Source organism: Hippocampus zosterae, chromosome 9 (assembly GCF_025434085.1).
Source record: "Hippocampus zosterae strain Florida chromosome 9, ASM2543408v3, whole genome shotgun sequence".
Taxonomy (NCBI): domain Eukaryota; kingdom Metazoa; phylum Chordata; class Actinopteri; order Syngnathiformes; family Syngnathidae; genus Hippocampus; species Hippocampus zosterae.
The window spans coordinates 19,263,829-19,289,478 of record NC_067459.1 but is presented as its reverse complement, the minus strand read 5'-3'; the positions used below and the strand labels follow the sequence as shown (position 1 = coordinate 19,289,478).

The window sequence follows — 25,650 nt, the reverse complement described above, 5'->3', positions numbered from 1 at the left end:
TCGTCACACGACATGAATCATTTAGAGTTGGAAATGTCACGTCTCATCAGTGTTGCACATGCTTCAGTGCCCCCCCTCTCCCCCCTTTGCACCATTCGCATCTGCGAGACCGGGGACCTCATGCAGCACTTGAATCAAGAGGCCAGCTGAGATTGGCGGATGCAAACATACGTTTTATTGCTATTGATCTGAGCCGTTTGCAACACGATAGCCACCTTTGAGATGAAAGTCAAAACAACAGCGAGGGAGCATGTTTTTAAATCCTTCTTTTTATTGGTTGCTCATTTTTATCCCATTTTCGGAATCATAGGGATGATACCTTCTCACAGTGGAAAACGCTGATTTAACCTTCCCCGGCAGCCAGATATACAATCTCGTATCAACTGTACAAGCAACACATCTCAAAAGTCTGCCAAGTTACACTCTTGTGTTTCACCTCATCATATAAAACTAAACTTTTGTGGGGTTTTTTTTGCTACACTTGTAAACATTAAAAAAAAATCCACCTCATCGTTCATAAAACAGTAAATTGTTCCTTATCATCTTTATTACAAGATATTAGGCCACTGTACAAATAAGAGTGAATGATACAGTACAGTATTAAGACTGCTGCTTGAGGTTTGTCATTCAAAGCTGTTTCACGAAGTGCTGTAAGAAGAGCCTACACACAAGTTTCAGAAGTTCTGCTGCTGGGCATGCAGGGTTTTTAGTTTGCCATGCATGAGTTCATATTTTAAGTGTTAGCCCTAACAAAACAAAACAAAAATCCTTTAGGACTCATTGTAAAAGCACAAAAAAAGAACAACTTGTCCGGTGCAGCACAGTATATATCTCATGAGGCTTGGCACACGCACAATGATGCACAATGCAATATAAATAGTTTATCAATAGGGTGTGTACTGTCATATCAACCAATCCAGGTGAAAGCCCGGAAGCTTACACACAAAGATGGTGAGGTACATCATAAATAAATACATAAATAACATCAGCTGCAAAATGGAACCCCCCACCCCCCAAAAAAATAAACAGGCAACATTGATAATTAAATTGTGTGTGTGGGGGGGGGGGGAATTCTTCAACATGGAAAAACAACAAATATCAGGCGCAAATTCACTGCAAAACACATGGTTTCCCCAAAACAAAGAGAAATAAAATACCAAACTTGTGCAAGAAAATGTATTCCCTATGTACAAATGTATAGACCGCTATATATAATTTAGACAGTTACAGCAGAAATGTGTGCTTTTGTTTCTATTTAATCATTTCTGCATCCTCGCCCTGATTTTTTTTTCCTCCCCCACCATTCCATCTTTCTCCAGCTATTAGATTTATGGCAAAACCCCTTCTGCTAGGGTGTGTGTGCTGGTGGAGGGGGGATCCACCTGGGGGTCTCTTTTGCTGCCGGTGTGTGTGCATCACCCAGAAGGCCATGAATGCCTTGGAGAGGAGGGTGTGTGGAAGTGCTGCTTGCTGCCACATGAAACAAAGTGCGTATGTACAATGTCTTTGGATTACAACTGGTAAATATCATCATTAAAAAAAAAAAATTCAAGAGTGTCTTTATGGGTGGGGGTTTGTTTCTAAGCGTCCGCCGGGGTCTTCTCTGTTCCATTTTTCATTGCATCGTCATTGCCAGCCTCATCCTCGATCACAACTGCAGATGACAAGGGGGGGAGAGTGTTAATGAAGAGGCTTAAGTGTCTGTCTGAGTGACAAATGAAAGCTCATTATCTGTATGTGCCAAGTGGCTTGTAAATGCAAGCAAAACATCAATAATCATTCGAATGCAGGCACGAGGCACCTGCGCCTGTATTTGAGGGACAGGACATGCAAACAAATGCATACATGATGAACTGTCTCCCACTGTACTGTACATGCAAGCGCATGTTGTCGTTGTGCAGCACATCAAGTGCGCATGTGTGTGCGTGGCAGCACAAAGCACGAACTCACACGTTGGGATTCACTATCGAGAATGGAGCACGTATGTAGAGCCTCTTCAGCTTCATTTTGCAAATGGGAATTAAGCATTCATCCAGGGAAGGGGGCAGTGTGCATTTTAAAAGCATTGCACCACTGACTTCTGTTGCATTGCCAATAGCAAAGGAAAAAATAAAAATAAAAGAAAGAAAATAAACACAAATGCAATGATCTTTGGGGCGGGGGAGGGGGGGTATGGTGACAGACACAGAAAAGCCATTTGGTGCAGTCAACACAACAGCCATGCCAAGCCATTTCATTTGGAATCAAAAAATGTACCCCGTTTGCTCCGGCCTATTTGTCCCAGCTTGGGCGGGCGTTTATTCTGCGAGCCGTTGAAGAAGTTGTTGGTGTCCTGAAGGCGACAGGTGAAGGAAAGGTGTCCCTCGTCGCCCTCGTTTCCATAATGACTCATTTTCTCTTCGTTGAAAGGCAGCACTTCCGACATTTCCAGATGCGTCTTTGAGCAAAAACCGAGGCGCACTAAACGTGAAGATCCTCGCCGAAAGCGTGAAAACAAAAACGTCGTCTTCAAAAAAACAAAAAACAAAAACAAAAAAACAAAAAACAAAAGGAGGGAACAACAAGATAGAAAAAAATAAAACGACACACACGACGCAGACGCGATCAAGCCCTTTGCTGTTTACCCACAACACACGTGAGTGTCTCAGAAATAAGACACCGTGATGAAATGTGAATGTCCTCAAATCATCCAATTGTGCAGCTTGGGCAGCATTATTGTAAAATTCCTTATTCTACTTTCCCCTTCCTCTCCGTCGGTTGTAGTCTCAAAAAAAAGATGATTGGTGATGTAGAGTCTTGGTGGTTGCGCCCTCTGCACGGAGTCGCTGGCACGGAAAATGTGAGGGAGGGATGCAAATAGAGGAGCGATGCAAAACGCGGATCCCGGGGCGACCTGGCGAGGGAGCTGTTTGATTGAGGGGGAAATCACTGGTGCAACCCCCCCCCCCCCCCCAAAAAAAAACACTACACAACACACACACACACGAAAGACACACGAGCTTTCACCAGGATGTGCATTGAGAAAGGATGGCGCGTGGATTTGCTGTGTGGGAAATCCACTTGACACGCCACCACTCGACGAGGCAGGGATGTCAAAGCTTTAGTTTACCATTGTACTGCTTATTTGGACAGCAGGAGGCGAAAGCTCAGGCCAGTAGGTGGCAGTCTCGGTATGATTTGACATTTGGCCTCCTGGCGCACTTCTTTTTTCCAGCATTCCAGACATGTGAATTGCTGCTCTACTCTAGTTCGGTGATTCACATATTTTCCATCACAAAAATCTCAAAGCACACCACCTGACAAAAATGGCACAAAGTATACAGTACATACAGGTGTATATAAATAATACAATACAATACAATACATGCTGATTTATATAGCGCTTTCACAACAGCGGCAGCTGTAACAAAGCGCTTTACAAAACAGTTAACATCACCTCTCAGATTACTAGTGGTGAGTGGTCAGCTGTAGCAAGTAAGTCTCTTTTAATTTAAACATTCAACTCAACTTTAGTTACCAAGCCGTTTTAATGCAATCGTCGCAACATACAAAGTGCTGTACATGGACTAACAGTCCGACATACAAAAACATAGACAGTTAAAAACAATTAATTAATAACATCAACGGCGGCCCGGTAGTCCAGTGGTTAGCACGTGGGCTTCACAGTGCAGAGGTACCGGGTTCGATTCCAGCTCCGGCCTCCCTGTGTGGAGTTTGCATGTTCTCGCCGGGCCTGCGTGGGGTTTCTCCGGGTGCTCCGGTTTCCTCCCACATTCCAAAAATATGCATGGAAGGCTGATTGAATACTCTAAATTGTCCCTAGGTGTGAGTGTGAGTGCGAATGGTTGTTCGTTTCTGTGTGCCCTGCGATTGGTTGGCAACCGATTCAGGGTGTCCCCCGCCTACTGCCCGGAGACAGCTGGGATAGGCTCCAGCACCCCCCGCGACCCTAGTGAGGATCAAGCGGTTAGGAAGATGAATAATAACATCAAAACCATAAAACACTATATTAATGCCAAGTCTGATGCTGAGTCAAAAGCCGTAGAAAAAAAGGGAGGTTAAGATGCGTTTAAAACATGGACAAAGAGGGGGATTGCTAACATCTGACCGGCAACAGAAAAAGTTTGATCCCCTTTGAGCCTCTGCTTAATCCTCCGTACCTCCAATAGCGCTTGACCTGCTGACCGGAGGCACTGGACAGGTAGGTGCATCGGTTTGGAGGAGCTTGCAGAGATAAGGTGGGGCAAGACCATTTCAAGTTTTAAATACAACTAAAAGAATCTTAAAATCAACTAACTCTAAAGTTTTTTTAACTATAAAATATATAAAGGTATAGGGAGCCAGTGAAGGGAGGCCAGAATTTTTTATGCTCCCTCCTATGAACTCCAGTTAGGGGGTGAGATGCAGCGTTTTGGACCAACTGGAGACGCTTGATGGAGTGCATTCCAGTGATCCAGCCGGGACAGCAAAAGTATGGATTACTGTTTTTAAATGCTGTTGTGAAAGGAGTCTTCACCCGACCGAGCTGGAAAAGATGAAAAAGGGTTGGCTTTACAAAAGGGGCCAAGGGGCCCAAGTCAACAGGCTGGGATGTACAAGGGCCACTGGGACTTAATACCATAACTTCTGTTTTGTTTTGTATATTTCTCAACAACTGTCACAATACGTACAACATAGGCTGGTGGTCTTGACTACACGTTTGAGGAGAGAAGCAACATAATGATGAGCAGGATTCATTTGTCACCCACCATGAAGATAGGTGGCTCAGAATATTGTGTTTTAGCAATGTCAGTCATGCAAGCACGTACACGTATAAACACATACACGCTCAAGGTCAACTGACGAGACTGCGTCTAGTTGCCATTTACATAATGATCAAGCAGCGTCACGTTGGTGTTATCCTGGACAGAATGTTTGCTTTTAGACATCTGTGTGAACCATCTGTGTTCATATGAATTCCTGCTGCCGAGTCACTTACCACAACTCTGGAAGGGATATTCAAATTGTAGATGACAGTATTGAGACACACCACGTAATCAATTTATTTCACTGGTGCAATGACGTGACCTGGAAAGACAATCGGTGCAATGTTATTGGTTAATGTTGCTGCAAATAGTGAGCATTTAATTTCGGTGGGAAAGTTTTTCTATTTTATTTAGTTTTTTGTTTTGTTTTGGGGTTTTTTTTGCCTGTGGGATTGATAACACTGTCAAATAAATTCGAATCAAAAGCACATGTACGGTTGTATGACCCATGAAGAGCCTACAAAAAGACAAAAGGAGCAGGTGTAAATAAACCGCCGACTTTACTGGCACAATGGCTCACTGGCTGTATAAATACATATGTACATACATTCATTCATTCATTCATCTTCCGTACCGCTTGATCCTCACTAGGGTCGCGGAGGTGCTGGAGCCTATCCCAGCTGTCTCTGGGCAGTAGACGGGGGACACCCTGAATCGGATGCCAGCCAATCGCAGGGCACACATAGACAAACAACCATCCATGCTCACACTCACACCTAGGGACAATTTAGAGTGTTCAATCAGCCTGCCATGCATATTTTTGGAATGTGGGAGGAAACCGGAGCACCCAGAGAAAACCCACGCAGGCCCGGTGAGAACATGCAAACTCTACACAGGGAGGCCGGAGCTGGAATCGAACCCGGTACCGCTGCACTGTGAAGCCGACGTGCTAACCACTGGACTACCGGGCCGCTCATGTACATACATATACACTATAAATAAAATCTGACTCCATTTCCTCATTCTCTCAAAGGTACAGCTTTACGGCTCCATATAAAACCATTACATTTAAAAAACTATTTTTTACTCTATCTACAAATTTTACTGTGTTTAATTCATCACACAAGAACCACACTTAAGATTTTACAGCATTAGAGCTTTCAAGCAGGAAGATGCTCCTCTATTAAGGGGCGTAGTTATTGTGCAGGTCAACTGACACCAGCTTACCCAAGACCCTAATGAGGACAACCACGACCCAGGAAATGCCTGGGCGTACACAAAGGGGTGAAGTTTATTGACCTGTTCTGGGTACAGATGGACTTCTGTCACCTTGAATGACACTGTCTATTACCGTGTGTAATGAAGCTAATCTGAAGTAACACGACCTTCTGGTGTAGCCACTTTGCTCTTATGCAATAGCTACAGTACAGGCGACCACTGTACATTTGCTACGGTGCACTGGCAGATGAGCTGGGCTAATCTCCTGGAAAGATTTAGAACCTTGCTTCCAAGCTATTTGCATTATGTACCCTTTGCAACATTGTGACGCAACAAACCTTTTTTTTTGTTTGTTTGTTGTTTAACCCTCTGCATGACATCCACTGCACTGTGGATGTAAAAATCGTTCACTTTAGACTTAACCTGCTTGACCTTATATTATTGATGAGGCAACCCAATTGCACGGTGAATGGAGGATGAACACCCTGCGTCCCCATCCAGGTTAATGTCTCCGGCATCTCCTTCACAAGCATAAATCATCCATCACCATGGACTACTGTACAGGTTTGCAATGACAAAATGTCATAATCAGCTTTGTGGCAAGTCAGCATCACACACACACACCTCCCTTCTTGTCCCACATTGAGCGCCAGATGAATAATTTATGCTCTACTCAAGAGAGACGGCTTTGCGTGACCTCCCACAGTCACATATTTCCTGGAAGGGTGTTAATCCGCCAGAAAATCTAAACAAATTTCATCCATCCACTTATCCTCACGAGGCATGCGGGCGTGATGGAGTCTATCCCAGATGTCTTCGGGCAGCAGGCAGGGTGCACCCAGAACTGGTTGCCAGCCAGTCGCAGAACAAATTTCATCATGATTTCTTCATGTGTTGCATTTCTGATGGTTGGATGACAAACATAGCAACATTTCCAGCGGTGTCGCACTGTGCATTTAGTCACCAGTAATTAGTCTTAGCCCTTGTTGTTTATGCAAATCTGTGTCTTAGCTGCATTGACACGTTTCAAAACTGAAGTGTTAGGGAACTTCACAGAGAAGTGTGAGCTCATCTGTTAGCAACTTGGTGCTAATAGGGATTGGCTAGATTTGATTTAAGGCTCTTATTTATTCATTTCGATTATTTTCAATTCATTAAAACGAATTGATTAATGTGATCATCGATTCATCTTGACACCTCTAGATTAAGAACTATGTAAAACTTTACATCAGGAGTTCCTCTCCAACATTATACCCATAAGAACAAGGTCGCCCCAAAGGACCACGTGAGTAGCCCAAAGGCCTGGTCTAAAAACAGCTCACTGTTTATTAGTGTATGTGGTGGTGGACACGTAAAGACTTGCAGAGATGTATAGAAGCATCCGCGAACAACCATCTGCGCTCTCACAATCACAGCTTGGGACAATTTAGATTGTTCAATCAGTCTGCCATGTATATTTTGGGAACGTGGGAGGAAACCGGAGTACCCGGAGAAAACCCACGCAGGCCCGGGGAGAACATGCAAACTCCACACAGGGGGGCCGGAGCTGGAATTTAACCAGCTACCTCTGCACTGTGAGGTCGACGCGCTAACCACTGGACCGCCTTGTTGATAATTATGAGAAATCATTCACAATAATATTTAGCTTTTGTGTAAAGCTTTCAGCTTATCACGTCTCGTATGCACGGCAAAATGTTTAGGTGACAAAAAGTTGCTCTCAATTTCAAAAGGTTGGTGATCCCTGCTTTACATCATTTGTTTGACCTTTCCTGGAAATTAGCCTGCTCTTAGGGGGGGGGGGGGGGGGGGGTTCTTGCAAGCCAATACGAAAACAAAACAGACTCCGAACATGTTGCTCACGGATTGCTGACATCCCAGCAGGTGATTGGCTGTGACTGACCCTCTCCCCATTCCCACGTGCCACTGTTTCATTGACATTTAAAACCTGGCCTGTGCCACTGACCCATGAGAAGACAACCTTGCTAGCACCGACACAGGAAGGTGGAGAATGGACCAAGTCAAATACACGGGAGAGCTGATGGACACCGAGGGCACGGGCTCGAGACGTTTGACCAAGGAAACGGTGAAAAAGCTGATCCACTGCTCTCAGGAGGCAAAGAAGCATGCGTACTGCCCTTACAGCAAATTCAGAGTGGGAGCAGCTCTCTTGACTGTTGACAACTGCTTGTTTACAGGTAGTGTACTTGATTAAAGCCACTTCTGAGAACATAGAACAGAGCAGAACAGGTGATTGAGCAATGTGTGTGTGCGTGTGTGTGAGTTTTCTTAAGTTTTGCTGTTATTTGACATAACGTGACTCCCTGCTATAAGCAAAGTGAATTTTAATAAAATGCATTTGTCCCATTATGCAAACACATTTTTATCAACATGGCTAAACAGTGCAGTGAACCGCCATGACCATTCATTTTTATTGACTGATTTTTAGTCGTCCTAAACTAACAGCAAAGGCCGCCCTGGAAGGGATTTTCAATCATTATCAACAGTTCAGTTTGTGTTGCGGGCCTGAGTAAAGCTTTCAGCTATTCATGTCTCATGTGCTTGGCAAAATGTTTGTGAAAGAGGGGTGGAGGGGGGCAGGGGTGGGGGGGTGGAGGCTGTCAAAGAGCTGAGAGTGCAAAGGCTGTTTGATTCCCAAACACACCAAGCTGACCGTACCAGCTGTTCTGTCTGAGGGGTCAATTTGCGGGAAGGTGTTTGTGTTGAAGTGGACAGACAATGCACCCGCTGATTGTGACATCATCGATTAGAGCGCAGGCCACGAGGCTACCGTGATATCGACTTTTATGGATTCGTACACTACTAGAAATAAATGAACAAATATACTATCTTGAAAAATGTGTCATGACTGACTCTGATATTTCAAATCAATACATGGTCAGTTATTTCTACAAATTAGCCTAACCTAAATCTAAACTTTAAAAAATAGCCTTGGAGCAAATCTATTAACTCCATTGGACATTTAACTGTCTGAGAAATGTCATATACTGTAACTCCACCTCTTCTCGACTCTGCAGGAGCTTTGTGCTCTTTTTTGATATGCTTGAGTAATCTGTGAATTTCCCCAGTGTGGGACAAATAAAGGATATCTTAAGCCTGTTTTGTTAAAAAAAAGCAAACTGTAACGGTTCGTTACAGAAGGAAGCCCTTTAGCCATGAAGGTGAGTTTGCATGCAGATTCATTTCCACCTATCACAGCAGGGGTGCCCAAGTCCTGTCCTCAAGCGCCCTTTCGATGTCTCCCTCCTCCAAAACACCCGATTCCAACAATCAGCTCGGCAGCAAGCTTCACAGATGCCTGATAAATGCTCCTGATCATCAACTCATCAAGATTGGAACACTATCATTCCCGCTTGATTAACATAGTGTACATGTTCCCAAATACAGGATGCAACGTGGAGAACGCATGTTACAACCTGGGAGTATGTGCTGAGAGGAATGCCATTTCAAAAGCAGTGTCTGAAGGCTACACAGCATTCAAGGCCATCGCAATTGCCAGGTAGGATTATCGGTATAACTATTATCTGAAAATAAGTAAATAACATCCATGATCACTCAGGCATTGTTTAAAAACATGACTTGAGTCCACAGGGTTCAGTTTGTGACCCCCATCAAGGCTATAAGAGACTCGCTGAAGCCAAGAGAGATGTTTAACATTAACCTGAGGGTTTCTTGTATGACGGTTGCTTGTTTGTGTAGTGACCTGAGTGACCAATTCATCTCTCCGTGCGGTGGCTGCAGGCAGTTCATGAGAGAGGTACATACTGAGCACTCACTGGACATTCCAATAGGTACTTTAGGGGTGACACCGATTAACTGAAGACTTTTGCATAATGGCATAAATAGCCCATATCACGGCGCTTCGACTTACGTCATGTGTTCTCTCAGTTCGGGTCCAGCTGGGATGTTTACCTGTCAAAACCTGACGGGTCGTACACGAAGATGAGCGTCAACCAGCTGCTGCCGGTCTCATTCGGGCCCGAAGACCTGGACATGAAAAAAGTACTGGACATGTCCAATGAGTACTGAAACCGCACGTTACTGTCACTTTCAACTGTTGGCAGGTTGGAATTATGCCGTATTGGCCTGTCAACACGACACTGCAATTGCTGGATCGGTTCTTGTATTTTATTGTAGCTGATGTATATATGGTAAAAGGTATGCTCTGTTAATTGCTTATCAGAAGTTGTTTCGCAGGTAATGATACTGGTTCATTGAATGTGATAATTAGTCTTGTATTAATAAGCACACTGAATCATGTATATTCCAAAAAACATTTATTAGTTGAATGGGAATAAAATGATACTTTCATAAATAAACTTTTCAAACAAACTCTTCTAGTTGTATCGTCAAATGCCATAAAAATCAAGTATTACGTCTTCAGCTGCAATTTTTTTTATCACATCATTAAGAGATGATGGTGAAACTACAAGTTGTGAGTGCAAGTTCACTTAACGTTTATGCGTGGGAGACGACCTCCATAGCTTTTTCTCCATTTAAAATGGGAAAAACATGGATGAGTGCAGTATGGCTCATGCTTCAAAATGTCAACTGGTTTAATTATCTGTTATAGGCTGTGCCTGCCTGTGGTTCAGTCATGAAGAGGTGTCACGCAGATCTGATTTTGAATTTACCGTCAAGCACGTTGAACCATAGGCATTAACATAAACGCTTAAGCACGTGATGGCCGTAAGAATAATTTCATCCAATTTGAGCATTTATTTAATATCATGCTAGCGTGCTGAATTGCCCATTACTAGGATGCTCTTTGTCTGTCATGGTAAAACAATTGAGTGCACGAGTAGAATGGCTGTCCAACTAGTGAAGTTTTTGGTACTACTGTACTGTGCTGAAGGTGATTCCACTTTGTGGTACGTGGGCACCCTCTAGCGGTACGGGAGAATCATTTCATTAAATATTCAAATTTTGCATTGTGTTACAGTTCAAAGTTCTTCCTAGTTTTTTTGACGGATACTTGGACCTATAACGTTGCTGTATTTTAGTGCTGGTCAAGATAGTGGTTTGAGAACCACTGTATGTCGTTCCTGCATACAACTAGGACAGACTAATGAAGCACCAGATGTTAATTACAGGTAGTAGAATTTTACGTCACCAGTAATACCAGTACTATGTAGTTGTTGACTTGTGCACAGCTGTGCCACACGAGTAGCTTAGTTGTTCTGGTGTGTGCCCGAGTCATTCTATTGGTGCTCTCATCTTACGAGTGAGGACAAAGAGCGCACTACTCTGATATGGAATAAATGCTCGTACCATAGTAGTAAAAGATTTTCTCGGTATACATCTTTGTGATTGAACGATTCAGTTACAGTATTTGTGCGCCCCGCGCCCTTCCTCAAATGCAAATAAATAACAAAATAACACAGAGCTGATCATTGGGCGCCATCAAAAATAAAAGCATCCTAAATTCTGGAAACTAACAATCACCACGCCAGCTGTGGAGAGGCACAAACTCTTCTGCAGTTACCTTGAAAAGAAAGCAAGAGCACAAAGGGTGAGCACGACCTCGGTGCTGCCGGCCTCAGCTCTCAGTCGGGATGTTCTCAGCGTCGTTGAGGGAAGGCCAGGAAGGTACCTGCCATCTTGGCAGAGTACCCTCCATTAACCTTTCCATCCACAGCCCCAGCCGGTCAAGCTTGTGGTGCACCTCTATGCTTGTGGCTCTAGTGGAGCCTCTCTTGGACCTAGACCCATCATCTCTGGAACGGGATCGAGAGCCTGAGCTAGACCGAGACCTGGATCGTGACTTTCTCCTGTTTTCAGAACAGAAAGACGACTCCGAGACTGACGAGGCGTCACTCAGGTCGTCTCCAGTGAAGACAGGCCTGAAGTGGCAAAAGTACTTCTTGTAGCCGTTCATGGCCAAGACGTGGCCGGAGTAGTCTGACGAGTCCTCATCCTCGTCGAAATGACTTCCACGGCACGATGTGTCTGAGCATGATCGGAGAAGTGAGGGCATCCAGTGAAGATGCTTGTCAGCGTTGAGGAAGGAGAAGTGGATAGTCTGAGTCCTATGGTGGGAGAAATTTTCAAATGACTTAACTGGCAGTTGAACACATTCAAGTAAAACATCTTGACTGCAATCCGAATATCTCTAAGGGGAACAAATGCAATGCTCAACATAAATTAATACAGCCCCAAGTTTCCTTTCACAATCAGTAGTGCTAACCAGTCTGCCACCGTGCCCCCAATATTTTCCAAACTGAATTTGTTGGCAAAAGCATTCCTTATACGGCAATCCCTTCTCCTCTGTGGGGTTACATTCCAGTAGATTCAATTGACTGATGCCAAAACAGAACAAATGTGTTGATAACGATGTTTATCATTCCCGAGCTGCTCAGTAAGATTTCCGGCACTTACCCAGAGAAAGAAAAGACCTCCTTGGCGAATTTGCACAACAAGGCATTCTTTGAGGCGTTGGTGAGCACCAGAACAACATTGATGTGGCCCGGCCGCAGCTTCACCAAGTTACTGGTGTACGTGACGTTAGTCAGCTCTGTGACCTCCACAAAATCCTTCTTGGGGGGGCGGCTGCATGGACCAGGGACAAGAGTAAAGTACAAGTGTGTGTTACAGTTAAGTGCAAAAGCATTAGTTGGATGGCAAAGAATACAGTTCAGTTGCACACCGTTTTATTACAGATTGCTCAACCTGTCCAAGATTAGGTGTAACTGTCATTAAAGAGAAATGTCCCAATGTCCTAGTTGGTTATTAGAGGTTGATTCTCACAGGAGGCATCAGGTCCTGAGCTTGAATCATTCTCGATGAATAACAGAGGAACCCAGAAAATAGAATAAACCATGGCTTCCTCCTTGGCCTAAGCCCCGCCCCTTTTATCTTGGTTGAGTAGAAAACAGACCTTGCAGATGTAGTGCTCAAAATATGTGACCACGGTTACCTGGAGGTAGTGGAACGACTTGACGGATCATCGTTAGCTTGAGGTTGCTCCTTTGGTGCTGGTTTCTGGGGTTTGTTTTCTCCTGGTTCACTAAAAACAAATCAAAACAAAACAGAAAACCCCCATAATAATGCAAAACTGAATAGAAAAGGGAATCCTCCATATCAACAAAAATAGCTGTCCTTTACTCAGCTGGTAAATTGGATGCGAGAAACCTTCCTCACTCACCTGAAGGCTTGAATGATGACTGTCCCGAAAAAAATGAAAAGAGCCGAGAACATCAAGGACAGGATGGGCATCATCTTTTGCCTTGAAAGAAGACACATCACATCTTATTGAGAGGACTTTGGTTGTGTAGCGACATGACAAAATACTAGTTTGTCCTTGACACGTTCAGAACAAGCTTCATAAGAAGCTGGCCTTTCGCCAGCCATATTGTATGTTAAAATATGAAAAAATAAACATTTTAACTTAGAGCGTACCAGTTTCTTCCTCTTTTCATGAGAATGTGTAACTTAAAGAACACGATGAAAATTTTGACTTACCAGTTTGAGTAGAGAAGTTCATTGTACATTTGATGGAAGTGATCACGGGCAGCATTCAGCCACTCAATCAGGAAAAACTGAAGAGAATGTGAACATTTAAAACGGTTATCATTTTCGGGAAAAACGCTGTGCGGTGTGCGCCGTATCTTACAGGGGCCATTTCATTGTTGAGCTCTGGCAAGGTAGCGTCCGAGGTCAGATAGGTGGGGTCCTTCTGAACGAGCTCCAGATGCTCAAGAAGGCGGGACTTGTCTTCTTCGCTTCCATTCCATCCACCAATCACAGAGCGGTACAGCACCTTGCCAGCCGGGCTCCGCCTCTCAAGAATAACCACCTGTTCGTAGTGTGGAAAAATACACACTTGTGATTTGTATTGCACTTACAATGACACCTTTCTCCTCACAGTGTCAGTTTTGACATACATACTTTTAAGAGTCATCTAAACTTGTAATGAATGTTCTTCTTGATGATGCAAACCAAAGAAGTCGTGTGTGTGTGTCGCACCACTGACCTGGGGAGAGACTACAGCCTGGTTGGGAAGCAGAGCCTGGCAGAGAGGCTGCTGCCGATGCTGGTAAACGTACACAAACCGTAGCACCTCTTTCCTGTTGAACATGGCAAAGTCCAAGAAGGCCTTATTTTGGGCAAAAAAAGCGTTGTCGTCATTGGTGATCAGCAGCACGCAATACCTGCAAAAACAATGGTCTTGTTTCCATTTTTTTTTCTAGATGTGGGGAATCAAAGCGATGATCTTTGATGTCTTACTTCCTCCGTCTGTGAAACTGCTTGATGGGACACAGCTCGTCAAACAGTTGCTGGTTGACCAGACGGGGAACCTGCAGGAACTTGTTGTTGGAGACAAACACATCCATGATCTTCCAATTCAGTCCTTCAGCCTGGAACATAAAAAAAGAAGTGCAAGACAAAAAATGGGAGGTAATTTTTGATTTAGGCGACGTCTTGGTCTCATGGCGTCAAAAGGTGAACAGCATGATGACGAGGATTTTTTATTTGCGATTCCAATTTAACCCGAATGTTTGATGGTTACCTGTTGCGATTTTATCATGTTATCCCTCCTCATGTGAGAAGAGCATGTTGTACAAAACATACTGCAACTTTGAACGCTGGACATGTACATCTGCGCATATTTGCTTCATCGTGAAATGTCATGCAAATTCCAGTCATGTATTTTTTAGAATTCGATGCCCAAAAATCCAATTATCGGTATGTCCAAAAGAGCAGACATGAGGAATGGTAAGTGATTTCGAACATGGTTATCTTAATTAATATGACCCAGAGCTCTACATGTGTGGAAAGTACCTGGATGATGTCCACTGGGTTTTTGGTGTCCTCCTTAAAGAGCAGCATGATGGGAATGTATGAGTTTATGTTGAACTGGCGCAGGAGCTGGATGTTGTGCGTGTCGCCCTGGTCGACGTAACCAAAATGAATATAGTCTCTGAAGGCGAATGCTGTTAACTGGAGAGCACAAGGAGGAAAGCACTTGCATTGAAATACATTTTCAAAACTGTTAGAGAACAAGATTTCAAATATTTTAACTAGCTCTGAAGTACTTTTAACACAAAAAAAGGTGTTATTGCTGCTCCTGCAAAAAAAAAAAAAAAAAGCCTGCCTAGTGCATACACGATTCTTCGTATTAACGTACCAGTAAAGGAGTAAAGAGGAGTAAACCTGAAAACAAGCCTCACCTTGTAGACAATGGGAACGTTGAAGTCTTTGTCAAACAAAAGAACATTGGGCTTATTTCCAACATGCCAGCTGTCCAGAAAATGCTGGTAGTTGTCATCGGTAATCTGGGGAAGAATAAAAAATCTCAAAATTGTGGAAAATGTTTGCACAGTTCCCACAATGAATGCACTGAATTCATTTCTGGCACGTTAGCTAGCTGACAAACACAGAACTAAATAACTTTATGGAAGTTAAAGGGAATCCATCGCTGCCGTCGGGCCGGAACCAACAAACATGTCCTTTTTGGGTTCTCCTGAAAAATGATTACTTGGGAGGAACAAGAATTCCACCCGATGGCAGTGATATGTATCATTTGGGAATATTTCCAAAACACCTCAGCAGAATTTCCTAAATCTATCTGCATTTTTCACCCCTTTGCAGCCCCCCCGACAGAAAGTTCTCTCTATCTGTGGGCTTTTCACCTTTTCCACCAAATTTTGGGGAAGAAGGTCCTCAACGAACTGTCGCAGGTGTTCCCGGACGACGGCCTGATGGAAGAAGGACACTCTACCGTTCACCAGTCCAATGATGGAGGGAGCGTGGTGAGCTCCCAACTGGTTGGCCAGACGAGGCTCATAACCCAGGTCCACAATGCCGATGCCCACACCTGAACATGTGAAGTGAGGCTTTATCGCACACTGGACAGACAAGCAGTGTTTGAATGGGCTAATTGCATTTTTTTTCACTTTTGCAGTGGCGATTACATTTGATTAACTGTTGCAATGCTATTTTTAATTCAGGTGATGCTAATGGACAGCACAGCAAACATCAAGTTCATGTTAGAGAGGAAAAATAAAAATGTGGTATCATGACATCAGCATTCGTCTTACTGACCAAGTGGCTCAAGTTCCTGCACGGTCTCCTTCCACACAGGCTCTATGTGGATGCACGCAAAGCACCAATCGGAGGTCACTTTGATGAGGTACGGCCTCTTGTGGCTGTCTGGAAGGACATCGCTGTTAAACTGAGCGTGGTGAAGAAAGTACTTGCTGTCTGCAAAGTCCCTGAACCTGGACAACAAAAAGATGATATTGGTCATTTTTTTAAGAACAAGTAAAGTCTGACCGACACGATACAAAATTTAATGAAGCAAATTTTGATGAATTAACCTCCAAGCCAGGTCTCAAGCTGCGCAAACACCTGGCAGTTAAGAATGTGAAAAAGGATATATTAAAACAGTGCCTGTGCTGTTAAAGTTTATATGAAGGAGACATTTGGTTAATTTAGACTGGATTGTAAAAAAATACATTTGAAAAATGGGAGAGCGGCATCCCGGAATGAAATGTCAAAGCTAAGAGGTTCCTTTGTGCCGTTCTTGAATTATCATCTAAATCTGTCTTTCAGTTTTTTTGATTGAACATCTGATTTTTTATTTGTTCTCTTGAAAAAGTCAAAAACAAAAAATATGTTATCAGCAAAATTAAGGTGATTTTTTTTTTTTTTTTTGGTCGTGTTGTCAGAACATTCAGCCAATCGCATTTAACACAAGCAGATTGAAAATTTACAGCTAATCCGTATTGGGAGTGATGGTCGGATTTCATGAAATAGGAATCGACAGCATGAAACCCTGATTGGAGCGCCCCGAATAGATGATAAAGAAACATGGACATGTGTTGTTACCTGGAGTAATGAAAGAAAGACTCATCAAAGTAGAAGCCATTTTGGAAATGTTGACGCTGTGACTGGCCATAGGGCTCATTTTCATCTATCTGCCCATAGCGGTCAAAGTTGGCCCTTCGCTCCTCATTAGACAAAATCTGTGTGCAAAACATGACGAATACATGTTAGTTACATCCTCCCTTTTGTTTTTTTTCTGACACAGGGCATTTCTCTAGATTACATTAAAGGGGAAAAGTTGTAGTTTGGATTTGAAATACATTTTTTCTGACACACCTCATATAGAAATATGACAGGTTGATTGATCCAACGGGACGAATGACCAAAAATCAAGAATAGGCAACATTTTCCCAAGATGGCACTGTAGTTGGCAGCTATTTGCAAGAGCTCTTAAAGAGCTCTGCTTTTTTGGGGGGGCATCACGTGGTGCCTGTTATCCTTCATTGTGGGCTGTTTTCAGTGTTTTGGCCACAACACTCGAAGGAAATAAAATCTGTGCTTAATGGTTGCGCCTTCTTGGCAGCATGCGTGTACCTGCACTGATTTAGATTTTGTGTGTTCCGTTATTTTTGTTTTATGTTCAAATGGTCTATAAAGCGCTGGAGCTGTTGTAAAAGCGCTATATAAGTAAAGACGTCTGGCATAGTTGTTGAATACCACACCTCATACGACTTTGAAACCCTGATGAACATATCTTCAGCAATGGGGTCTTTATTCTTATCTGGGTGCCTGGGGGGAAAACACTGGAAATTAGAAATCGTGAAATAAGAACAGGTTGAAATGGTGGAATGACAATCATAGACGTTCAGCTGTCATTCAGTCGCACACAACTCGGGAGTTGCAGAGTACTCACCATTCTTTAGCAAGGTTCTTATACGCCTTTTTGACTTCGGCTTGGCTCGCACTCCTGCTGACACCCAGGACTTTGTAGGGGTCATATCTAGAGGTTGTTTCCACCAGACGCTGAGTAAAAACTAGCAAAAAGATGGCGAGCGCCAGTGGGCATGGCTCGGGATGTCGCCTGTTTCTTCCAGCAGTCATATCTTGTCACTTTCCGACTACGCTAACATGTAATGGCTTAAAAGCAAACCCCTTGGGGAACGATACACAAGGCAAACCGATCACATTAAAATCACTCTTTACTCCCTTGCGATTAAGGCAGAATGAGACATTCCGGTGTTTCACAAGCCGCAAGTTATTATTTTTCCGGCTAATGGTACACATTAGTAAAATGTCATCAAATGAGCTTCCGGTTATTCATGTCAGAGTAAAATCAAAATGACCATATCTTGAATGTAGTTCTTGCACGTGGGTAAAGACTGTTTGTTTACATTTAACTGATTCCGATAAACCTTTTTTTCATATTCCGTGATTTATATACAGTACACATAACTACTAACAATGGCAATAACTGTAGCTGGACAAGAACAAAAGCATGCCCTTCTGACAGCATATCTTGTGTTTTGCTTTGCTTCCTCAAAGCTTTATGATTTATTTTTGGGAAACCGACATAGGGGGAGACAATTTAGCAAAACAGCTAACAACAAACAGAGTAGTACGGCGGTTTAGTTAACTAGGAACGACTTAGTAGGCAATTTTTATTTACAATATGATGTTATAGAGGCCAAATAAAATTAAAAAATCAGTTGTTCAGTCTTAATTACATAAGATCTAGTTTTGAGGGTAAAACGGTTGCTGCATTCCCAAGAAAATGAAGGAGGCAGCGATGAGATAAATATCTAGTTGCTTTTTCCACATCCAATATGACGGCAACGTTGACTTACGTCTTTGGGTAAAATGCGTAGTTGATCTTTTATTATACGATCACGGATGTATCTTGTTAAATCTTCCTCCTCTCGCTTTCTTTTTTAAGACAGGAACGTGACCGTTTTAATTATACACAAATCTAGACGATAAAGCATGATACTAAAACATGCCATATTTGCGTTCAATTTTATTTTTCTCTTTATGGGGCTAAGTTTCCGGTTTCATCTACATCACCACCTTGCTCATTGCGTAGAGGAAAATCAAAATATGACGTTTGGCCCAGTGTTGGCCCTTCGAGTTTAAACCATTCTATTTGTGTTTCGTTTTGTCGTCGCCCAATTTACGCACCATGAGTGCTTTTGCTTTTTGTGGAGACTTTTTGCGCAGGGCGTCTGGACTCGGTAGCCAACGTCAACGTTAGCAAAGCTGCACGGCCTGCTGTGGCTCGACTATTCACGGACTGGCCACCTTCGTACTCAGGTAAATACAAGAACCAACGAATCTAGCATCATGAACTAAATATATTCATAGGGCTATAGCTGGAAATAACAAACACGTAAACAAAGATAAATACTATACAGTACATAGGCGATGTTTATTCGTTAACAAGCTGAGAGGCTAGTTACTAAAGTAAATGTAACATCATCCTTGTCCAGCCACCTAAACCATAATCCGAGGAGGTTGGGGCATTTACGCAATTTTCTTTTGCAATACTGATAGAATAAATTATTTCATCTGATACTGAATGACTGTATTTCATTATATGGCAATGGAGTTCATTTAATATCAATTATGACTCATCAGTCATCACTGATTTAATATGCAGAGCAGGCTCTATGAGGATGGTTTTTAGTGGTGTTTCTGTAGCTCTTTAAGAAATTCTACCTCTTAATGGCACTGGTCACTTTTAAATTGTTTTTTTCCTTCACTCAATTCATTGTTTTACCATTTAATTTGCCATGATGTATGTAAAAAAGGGACAAAGCAGTTCAATGGACTGCAAAAATTGCCAGTACTTGACGCCTCCTCCAGGAAGGTTTATTATTGCCTACAGATTCCACAACATGACAGCAAAACAATACATGAAGCTCCTCAACGTACCTCAATGTAGTTCCTGATTTACGTAGATGTAAAACTCAGTGTCTGCATTTAAAGCACATCTTGATTGTTTCGTTTCAAATCCATTGTGGATTTGTACAGAACTGAAATGGTGACAATTGTGTCAATGTTAAAATATTGATACCGGACTGTATGTTTTGATTACATGGCCACAAATTGTTTTTTTTTTCACCTCTATGACAGGCTCAGCACCATGAATTTGGTTCGTCTAGTGTGCCGCCACAAGACTGCGCTGTTCCTGTGCACTGTGTCCACTTTTGCTGTGGTCCTTGTCTTCTTGGCCAAATGTACCTCAGAAACCCTGAAGCAAGGCCATGCTGATCCACCGGGCTTTGCCCCGCGTGCCAGCGCTTTACACCCCCGTCCAGAGCAGCATGACCGATCCGCCCTTTCCAAAGACATGTCAGCATTCCTCGTAGTCCTCATCACAACTGGGCCCAAGTACACAGAGCGCAGGAGTATCATCCGGAGCACATGGCTGTCCAAGCGGGATTCAGATGTTCTGGCCATGTTTGTTGTAGGAACTCTGGGGCTTTCCAACGAAGACCTTCAGAACCTCAACGTAGAGCAAGGACGGCACAAGGATCTACTCCTACTGCCTGACTTGAAAGATTCTTATGAGAACTTGACCATGAAGCTACTGCACATGTACTCCTGGCTGGACCACAATGTGGACTTCAAATTTGTCCTCAAAGCAGATGATGACACATTCGCTCGCTTGGACCTTCTTAAAGAGGAGCTGCGCGGGAAGGAGCCCACTCGCTTGTACTGGGGTTTCTTCTCAGGCCGAGGGCGAGTCAAGACAGCTGGGAAGTGGCGGGAAAGCTCTTGGGAACTCTGCGACTACTACTTGCCCTACGCACTCGGCGGTGGCTACATCCTGTCGTCCGACCTGGTACGATATGTGCATCTTAACGCCGGCTACTTGAAGATATGGCAGAGTGAGGACGTGTCTTTGGGCGCATGGCTGGCTCCGGTGGATGTTCGTCGGACGCACGACCCGCGCTTTGACACGGAATATAAATCGCGCGGTTGCAACAATAAATATTTGGTGACACATAAGCAAAGTCTGGAGGACATGCTGGAGAAGCATCAGATGCTGCAGCGTGATGGCAGGCTCTGTAAGGAGGAAGTCAAGCTGCGACTCTCATATGTGTACGACTGGGGTGTGCCCCCCTCGCAGTGCTGCCAAAGGAAGGAGGGCATTCCTTAATTTATCTCCCTGTCACTCAGCTGAAGTCGACATCCAGTCCCTATTCAAGTCTTTTCTCATTGTGTTTACACTACAAGCCCCGTTGTAGCTTTGTATTCTCCTCATAAATCACCAAATGATTGGATTCGATTTGAGTGGATAAAAATTGAGAACATTTGGGGAAATGGAAGAAAGGTATCACAAGCTGTACAATTTTGTGGGGTATCATGATGAAAGCACACAGTATTATATAGGTGATGCTTTTTTTTTTAAAAGGTATTTCTCCTTTTCTACAAATTAAGCGCTCTGAGATCCTTGTGAGGATAAGCGGATGATATCCAGGATGGATGATATCCAAGTTAAGAGCCTTGTCCCAGTACACTTTTTTTTTCATTAGTAGGCCGACTTCCGCATACATGTTAACTAATAAAGCAAATGTGACAATTGTCTGCTATTGGTACGACTAGTGACATTCTAATCTTCTAACCAACGTCAAGCACTTCTCTCTGAAATGGGCTTTCACTTGTATCGTGCTTTTCGCGGTTCTCAAAGCACTTTACACTTGACTCCTCACTGCCCTACTGATGACAGGAGCAGCAACTGGGTTCAATATCTTGCCCAAGGACACTTCGACTTGGTTACAAGGGGCGGCAATCGAACCTATAACATCTGGGTTGCGTGATAACCACTATGCCAGTGAGCAATGCCGCCCCGCTATTGGTACGAGTAGCGCCCAATATCAAGAGATGGCACAGTTTTGTCTTTGTAGTAACGCAGTCCTGCCTCAAGTATGACAAAGTTGTCCTACAAGTGAGGACAGAGATCATACTAGGATGTGGACCTTAAAGCGGGCGTTTGCATTATTAAAACTAGGAAGAGTTTCACGAATGAGCACGGTTGTCTAATGCGCAGAGAACTATCCAGCTTGCAGCAAACCGTTGGTATCATGACTTAATGAAAATTTCTGCCTTCAGTCGAAGCCTTCCTCAACCTATGTCAATGCAGTCCATTGTGTTATACATTTCCTCCCATTGAACATCTTCCTAACATTTGTACAAATTTGTTTGACGGTCTTTCAGCCTGACGATTCATACATTCCATTATATTTTGTGATTTTAAAAAAATATTTGTATTTATTGTTAATTTATTATGCAGTAAGCACACTGGTTGTTATGCCGGCATATGAGGAAGCACAGTGAATTTGTATTTCTAAAATTATGATTAGAGGTCCACAAGGTTTCCTGCAAATTGAGTGGTACAGCGTGTGAAAGACAAAATGGTTGAATGTGTTTTGTTCAGTTGGCCTTCTTGGTTCTTCATGAGGTCAGTCGCATGTGCGTAGGGTGTGATGACAACGGACAGACCAAGCCAACACGTTTCTACAGCACTGTGCAGTATCGTTGCTGACTACAAACTCAATGTTAGAAATTGTCAAGGAGACCAATGCCAGCAGGTCATGTTTTATTTATTTTTTTGGTTGTGATTTTTCATGTCTGATGTTTTCTAAGTTTACATTACTCTGTGATCATGTTCCAAAACATCTAACAACTGTGATAATAGAGTGGATGATGATATGTTTTTAGTACTATTTTGAACTGGTTTTGTGTTTTTGTTTTTTAATTGTACATCATGCTCCCTGGATATGTTATTAAAATGTTGTTTTGTCGCATGTATTCGTTGTCTGGGTGGTTTATACATTTCCAGTTTGCAACAACAATCGGTCGTTTGTATTAATAACTAAAATGCATTTTATTTATACAGTATAGGTGACATTGAGGACAGTGAAGGTTACCTGGCAGTAATGATAAACTGCCAGACTGATTGACATTTTCAGTATCCAAGCATTTCCACGTCATGCTGTGCGGAGTACAATATCAAAGTGCCCTAGCTTAAAACTGGTAAAGTAAAGCCATCTGCACACGGTGCACAGCCCAATAGCCTGGGTTCTCCTGGAGGCAAGAAAGTTTTCCTTTCCTCATGTCTACATCCACGGGGACACCGTGTGACCACGCAGCACCCCAGTGAGCCATCAGAATAAGTTGGACAATTGTGTATAAATGGCTACGTCACCTAAATCCTGTAAATGTATTTGGAATGTGTGTGAAGGCCATCCTCAACGAAATGTGCCTCAACAAAGCAAAATTCAGGTTCGGATGCAAGTGATTTCTCACCAACGGCCATTTTTCCTGAGTTGAGCAGGTGTGTCTTGCAACCACAAAGTGGGCAGGAACATGAATGGTAAGTGACAAATTGACGTCAAGATGGCACCAAAATCAATTCTGCTCGTTTTTTGCAGGCCTTTTCCTTTTAAAGTCTATTGCATGCAAACGACAAATTACATCGATGTACAACTTAAATCATGACAAGGTCATTTTGACCTGTTATGGGTAAAACAGTAGAACATTTGGGTTTTGAGGGTATGGGACCTTTAAAAGGGAAACCACATTATCGAGGTGTCCATGATAATGCAAATCTCCTATACTGCAACACCTGTAAAATTTGACAGCTGTGTTGAATTCAGTCAAGCAGCGGTCATCTTATGTTTACAACTTTGACCTTTTCAACTTCAGAGCTGACTTCAGTAGCGGAACATCCTCAAAACAGGTGTCGAAAAAAAAGAACAAATGTTGTGACGTTCAGCGGTGAGACATTTCAAGCCATGCAGGTGAAATTACTTCTTTGCCATGAGGAGCCCCTCCAGTTGGACCTAAACAGAAGGACATGTAAGAATGAGAAAATAAGATAATAGTTACAATACTTGCTGTATTATTGTGATGCAAGACCTTGAGCTGCTGGTTGTTTTTCCTCAGGGTCTGAATCTCCTCTGTGTGCTTCTTTTCCTGCGCTTTCTGTTTTTCACCTGCCATTTTTTTGACATCCGCATATTTCTTTTTTTGTTGTTGCAGTTGCTCCATCAGCTCCTCTACTAAATTCTCCAAATCTGAAATCTATACAAGTAAAAAGAGACTAAGCAGCAATTGAAGTACCCCAAATGTGTTGATGAAACTTTGATAGCTTACAGTACATCCACTGCTCACAAAGAGGTTGGGATATTGGGCTTTCGGGTAACATTTCATGATTAACCTCAAATGCTGTTCAATATTTCAGTAATTTCACAAAACTTTATTTTCTTTAACAGGGAACTGAGCAGCAAAATTCACAACAGGCGTTTGATCCAATCAATACATTTCTCAGGACATCCACTTCTATGCTTTTCTGTGACTCCTCCAGTCGCTGTCTCTCTATTGCAACCTTCTGATGACTTTCTGTGACACTCGGAGCTCAGTGGCTACTTCCCTCTGAGAACATTGTTTTGAAGCCTTGCGAAACTCCGACGTGTCATCTTAGTCTTATGATGTCAAAATTTGAATAGCACGATGACAAAGACTCCATTGGATCAAACATTGTGTATTTAGCTCTTTGCTATAGAAGCTTTGCAAAGGTTTGTGTAATATTGAAGCGTTGGGCACGTAAATCCAACAGTTTCGAGATGATGACATTCGATTCACCAGCGAAGGCTACAGATTAGGTTCATCCTGAAATGTAATCCGAAAGCTGAATATGCTTAGCTTTCTGTGTTTTGTAGTTCTCCATTCTTACTCTGTCCTTCAGGGCCACCTTGTCCTGTTCATCATGCAGGGCTTTCCTCATGCCAAAAACCATACTGCTCTCATAGAACGCTTGATAAGCAGCAATGGTCATTTGGATCTCGTCTCTTACCCGCAGCAACAGGAGGCCCCTCTCGACACAAATGAGGACCACCTGTCTGATCAGTTCATCTAACGAATGACAAAAGTAGATATAAAAGTGGAACACAACCAAGTGAAATGTACGCATCGAGTCCTTACCAAAGCACTCAGTGTATAACTGCCTTCTCAGAGGGCAGATTCCAGTCTCCATGGCACGCGTTTGCAGTAGCTTCTTGTCTAATTCTTCCTCCAGATTCACCACATCCACTCGAGTGGATGGTTCATGGCACACTCTCTGAATCCACTCTTTGTTTGTCTCCTCCCATTTCCTGTCAGGAGGGAGACATTTATAAATAACAGTTTTGTGACACTGACTGAAGACTAATTTGGATACCTGGGTGGAAACATGAGATTGAGAATGTCCTCATTTTTCTGCTTGATATCTTCAAGCGTGGCTGTTATGGATTTACGAGGACGTAGCAAAGAGTCCGCAGGCTGTTGAGGTTTTGACTTCACGACTTTTGTAGGACGTCCCTGAAACAAGAAATGTTTGTATTTAAAATTCACTTCAACAAATTTGAGCCAGGCATGGGAGCAAGAAAACCGTTGCACTATATTTTAAATGTGGCTATAATGTCTTATAACATATGAACAGAGTATTTTGTGTATCTATATAAAAATCTGTCCTATCAAATAAATAAACGATAATAATGTTTTAAAACCTAACTGGTATTACTCACCTTTGCTGATTTTTTATCTGCACTTTTGGGAACTAAAACTGGAGGATCATATCTGAGTAGAGATTCGGCCGGTGCACTCATTGTGAGCTCCCAAAAAAAAAATTAAAATTCTATATTTTCATAAGAAATTCCCAAAAACTCGGTCCCATCTCTCATTTTTATACCAAAACAACTCAATTTTTGAGTGTCATTTGCGCCACTTTTAAAGCATTGCATTACCTGGAACTGAGTTACAAAGGTTGTTTACTAGTTGTAATCTTGCCACTTGTGAATACGTCACCAGCAGTGACATCACCGCTTGTCATTGACGGCGTGTGAAAAAAGAGACGTGATAA

The 25,650-nt window shown here is 42.9% G+C and overlaps 5 protein-coding genes across 6 annotated transcripts; 2 read left to right on the top strand and 3 right to left on the bottom strand.

Annotated features, from left to right (window-relative positions):
• Positions 1-251: 251 nt before the first annotated feature.
• On the bottom strand, positions 252-2,903 carry camk2n1 (calcium/calmodulin dependent protein kinase II inhibitor 1). Its single transcript, XM_052076545.1, has 2 exons — positions 2,257-2,903; positions 252-1,654 (listed from the first exon to the last, which is right to left on the bottom strand). Exons 1-2 carry the CDS (start codon positions 2,423-2,425, stop codon positions 1,581-1,583), a joined length of 243 nt encoding a protein of 80 aa, XP_051932505.1. The 5' UTR covers positions 2,426-2,903; the 3' UTR covers positions 252-1,580.
• A 4,974-nt stretch (positions 2,904-7,877) lies between these two features.
• cdab (cytidine deaminase b) lies at positions 7,878-10,313 on the top strand. The gene is made up of 4 exons (XM_052076543.1): positions 7,878-8,158; positions 9,369-9,480; positions 9,681-9,738; positions 9,870-10,313. Exons 1-4 carry the CDS (start codon positions 7,972-7,974, stop codon positions 10,008-10,010), a joined length of 498 nt encoding a protein of 165 aa, XP_051932503.1. The 5' UTR covers positions 7,878-7,971; the 3' UTR covers positions 10,011-10,313.
• LOC127607834 (dnaJ homolog subfamily C member 16-like) lies at positions 10,242-18,041 on the bottom strand. Its single transcript, XM_052076520.1, has 15 exons — positions 17,662-18,041; positions 17,471-17,537; positions 16,812-16,948; positions 16,026-16,201; positions 15,614-15,798; positions 15,152-15,256; positions 14,763-14,921; positions 14,208-14,338; positions 13,954-14,131; positions 13,594-13,776; positions 13,443-13,519; positions 13,126-13,206; positions 12,898-12,987; positions 12,360-12,530; positions 10,242-12,010 (listed from the first exon to the last, which is right to left on the bottom strand). Exons 1-15 carry the CDS (start codon positions 17,847-17,849, stop codon positions 11,521-11,523), a joined length of 2,418 nt encoding a protein of 805 aa, XP_051932480.1. The 5' UTR covers positions 17,850-18,041; the 3' UTR covers positions 10,242-11,520.
• A 142-nt stretch (positions 18,042-18,183) lies between these two features.
• b3galt6 (UDP-Gal:betaGal beta 1,3-galactosyltransferase polypeptide 6) lies at positions 18,184-22,559 on the top strand. The gene is made up of 2 exons (XM_052076534.1): positions 18,184-19,055; positions 19,878-22,559. Exon 2 carries the CDS (start codon positions 19,888-19,890, stop codon positions 20,905-20,907), a length of 1,020 nt encoding a protein of 339 aa, XP_051932494.1. The 5' UTR covers positions 18,184-19,055; positions 19,878-19,887; the 3' UTR covers positions 20,908-22,559.
• On the bottom strand, positions 22,331-25,600 carry LOC127607846 (axonemal dynein light intermediate polypeptide 1-like). 2 transcript variants are annotated; one of them, XM_052076541.1, is made up of 6 exons: positions 25,316-25,600; positions 24,970-25,109; positions 24,735-24,904; positions 24,607-24,665; positions 23,670-23,834; positions 22,331-23,593 (listed from the first exon to the last, which is right to left on the bottom strand). In XM_052076541.1, exons 1-6 carry the CDS (start codon positions 25,394-25,396, stop codon positions 23,558-23,560), a joined length of 651 nt encoding a protein of 216 aa, XP_051932501.1. In that variant the 5' UTR covers positions 25,397-25,600; the 3' UTR covers positions 22,331-23,557. The 2 variants fall into 2 exon arrangements, with proteins under 2 accessions (XP_051932501.1, XP_051932500.1); XM_052076540.1 differs by having other exon boundaries at positions 24,487-24,665; positions 25,316-25,596.
• Positions 25,601-25,650: the final 50 nt, after the last annotated feature.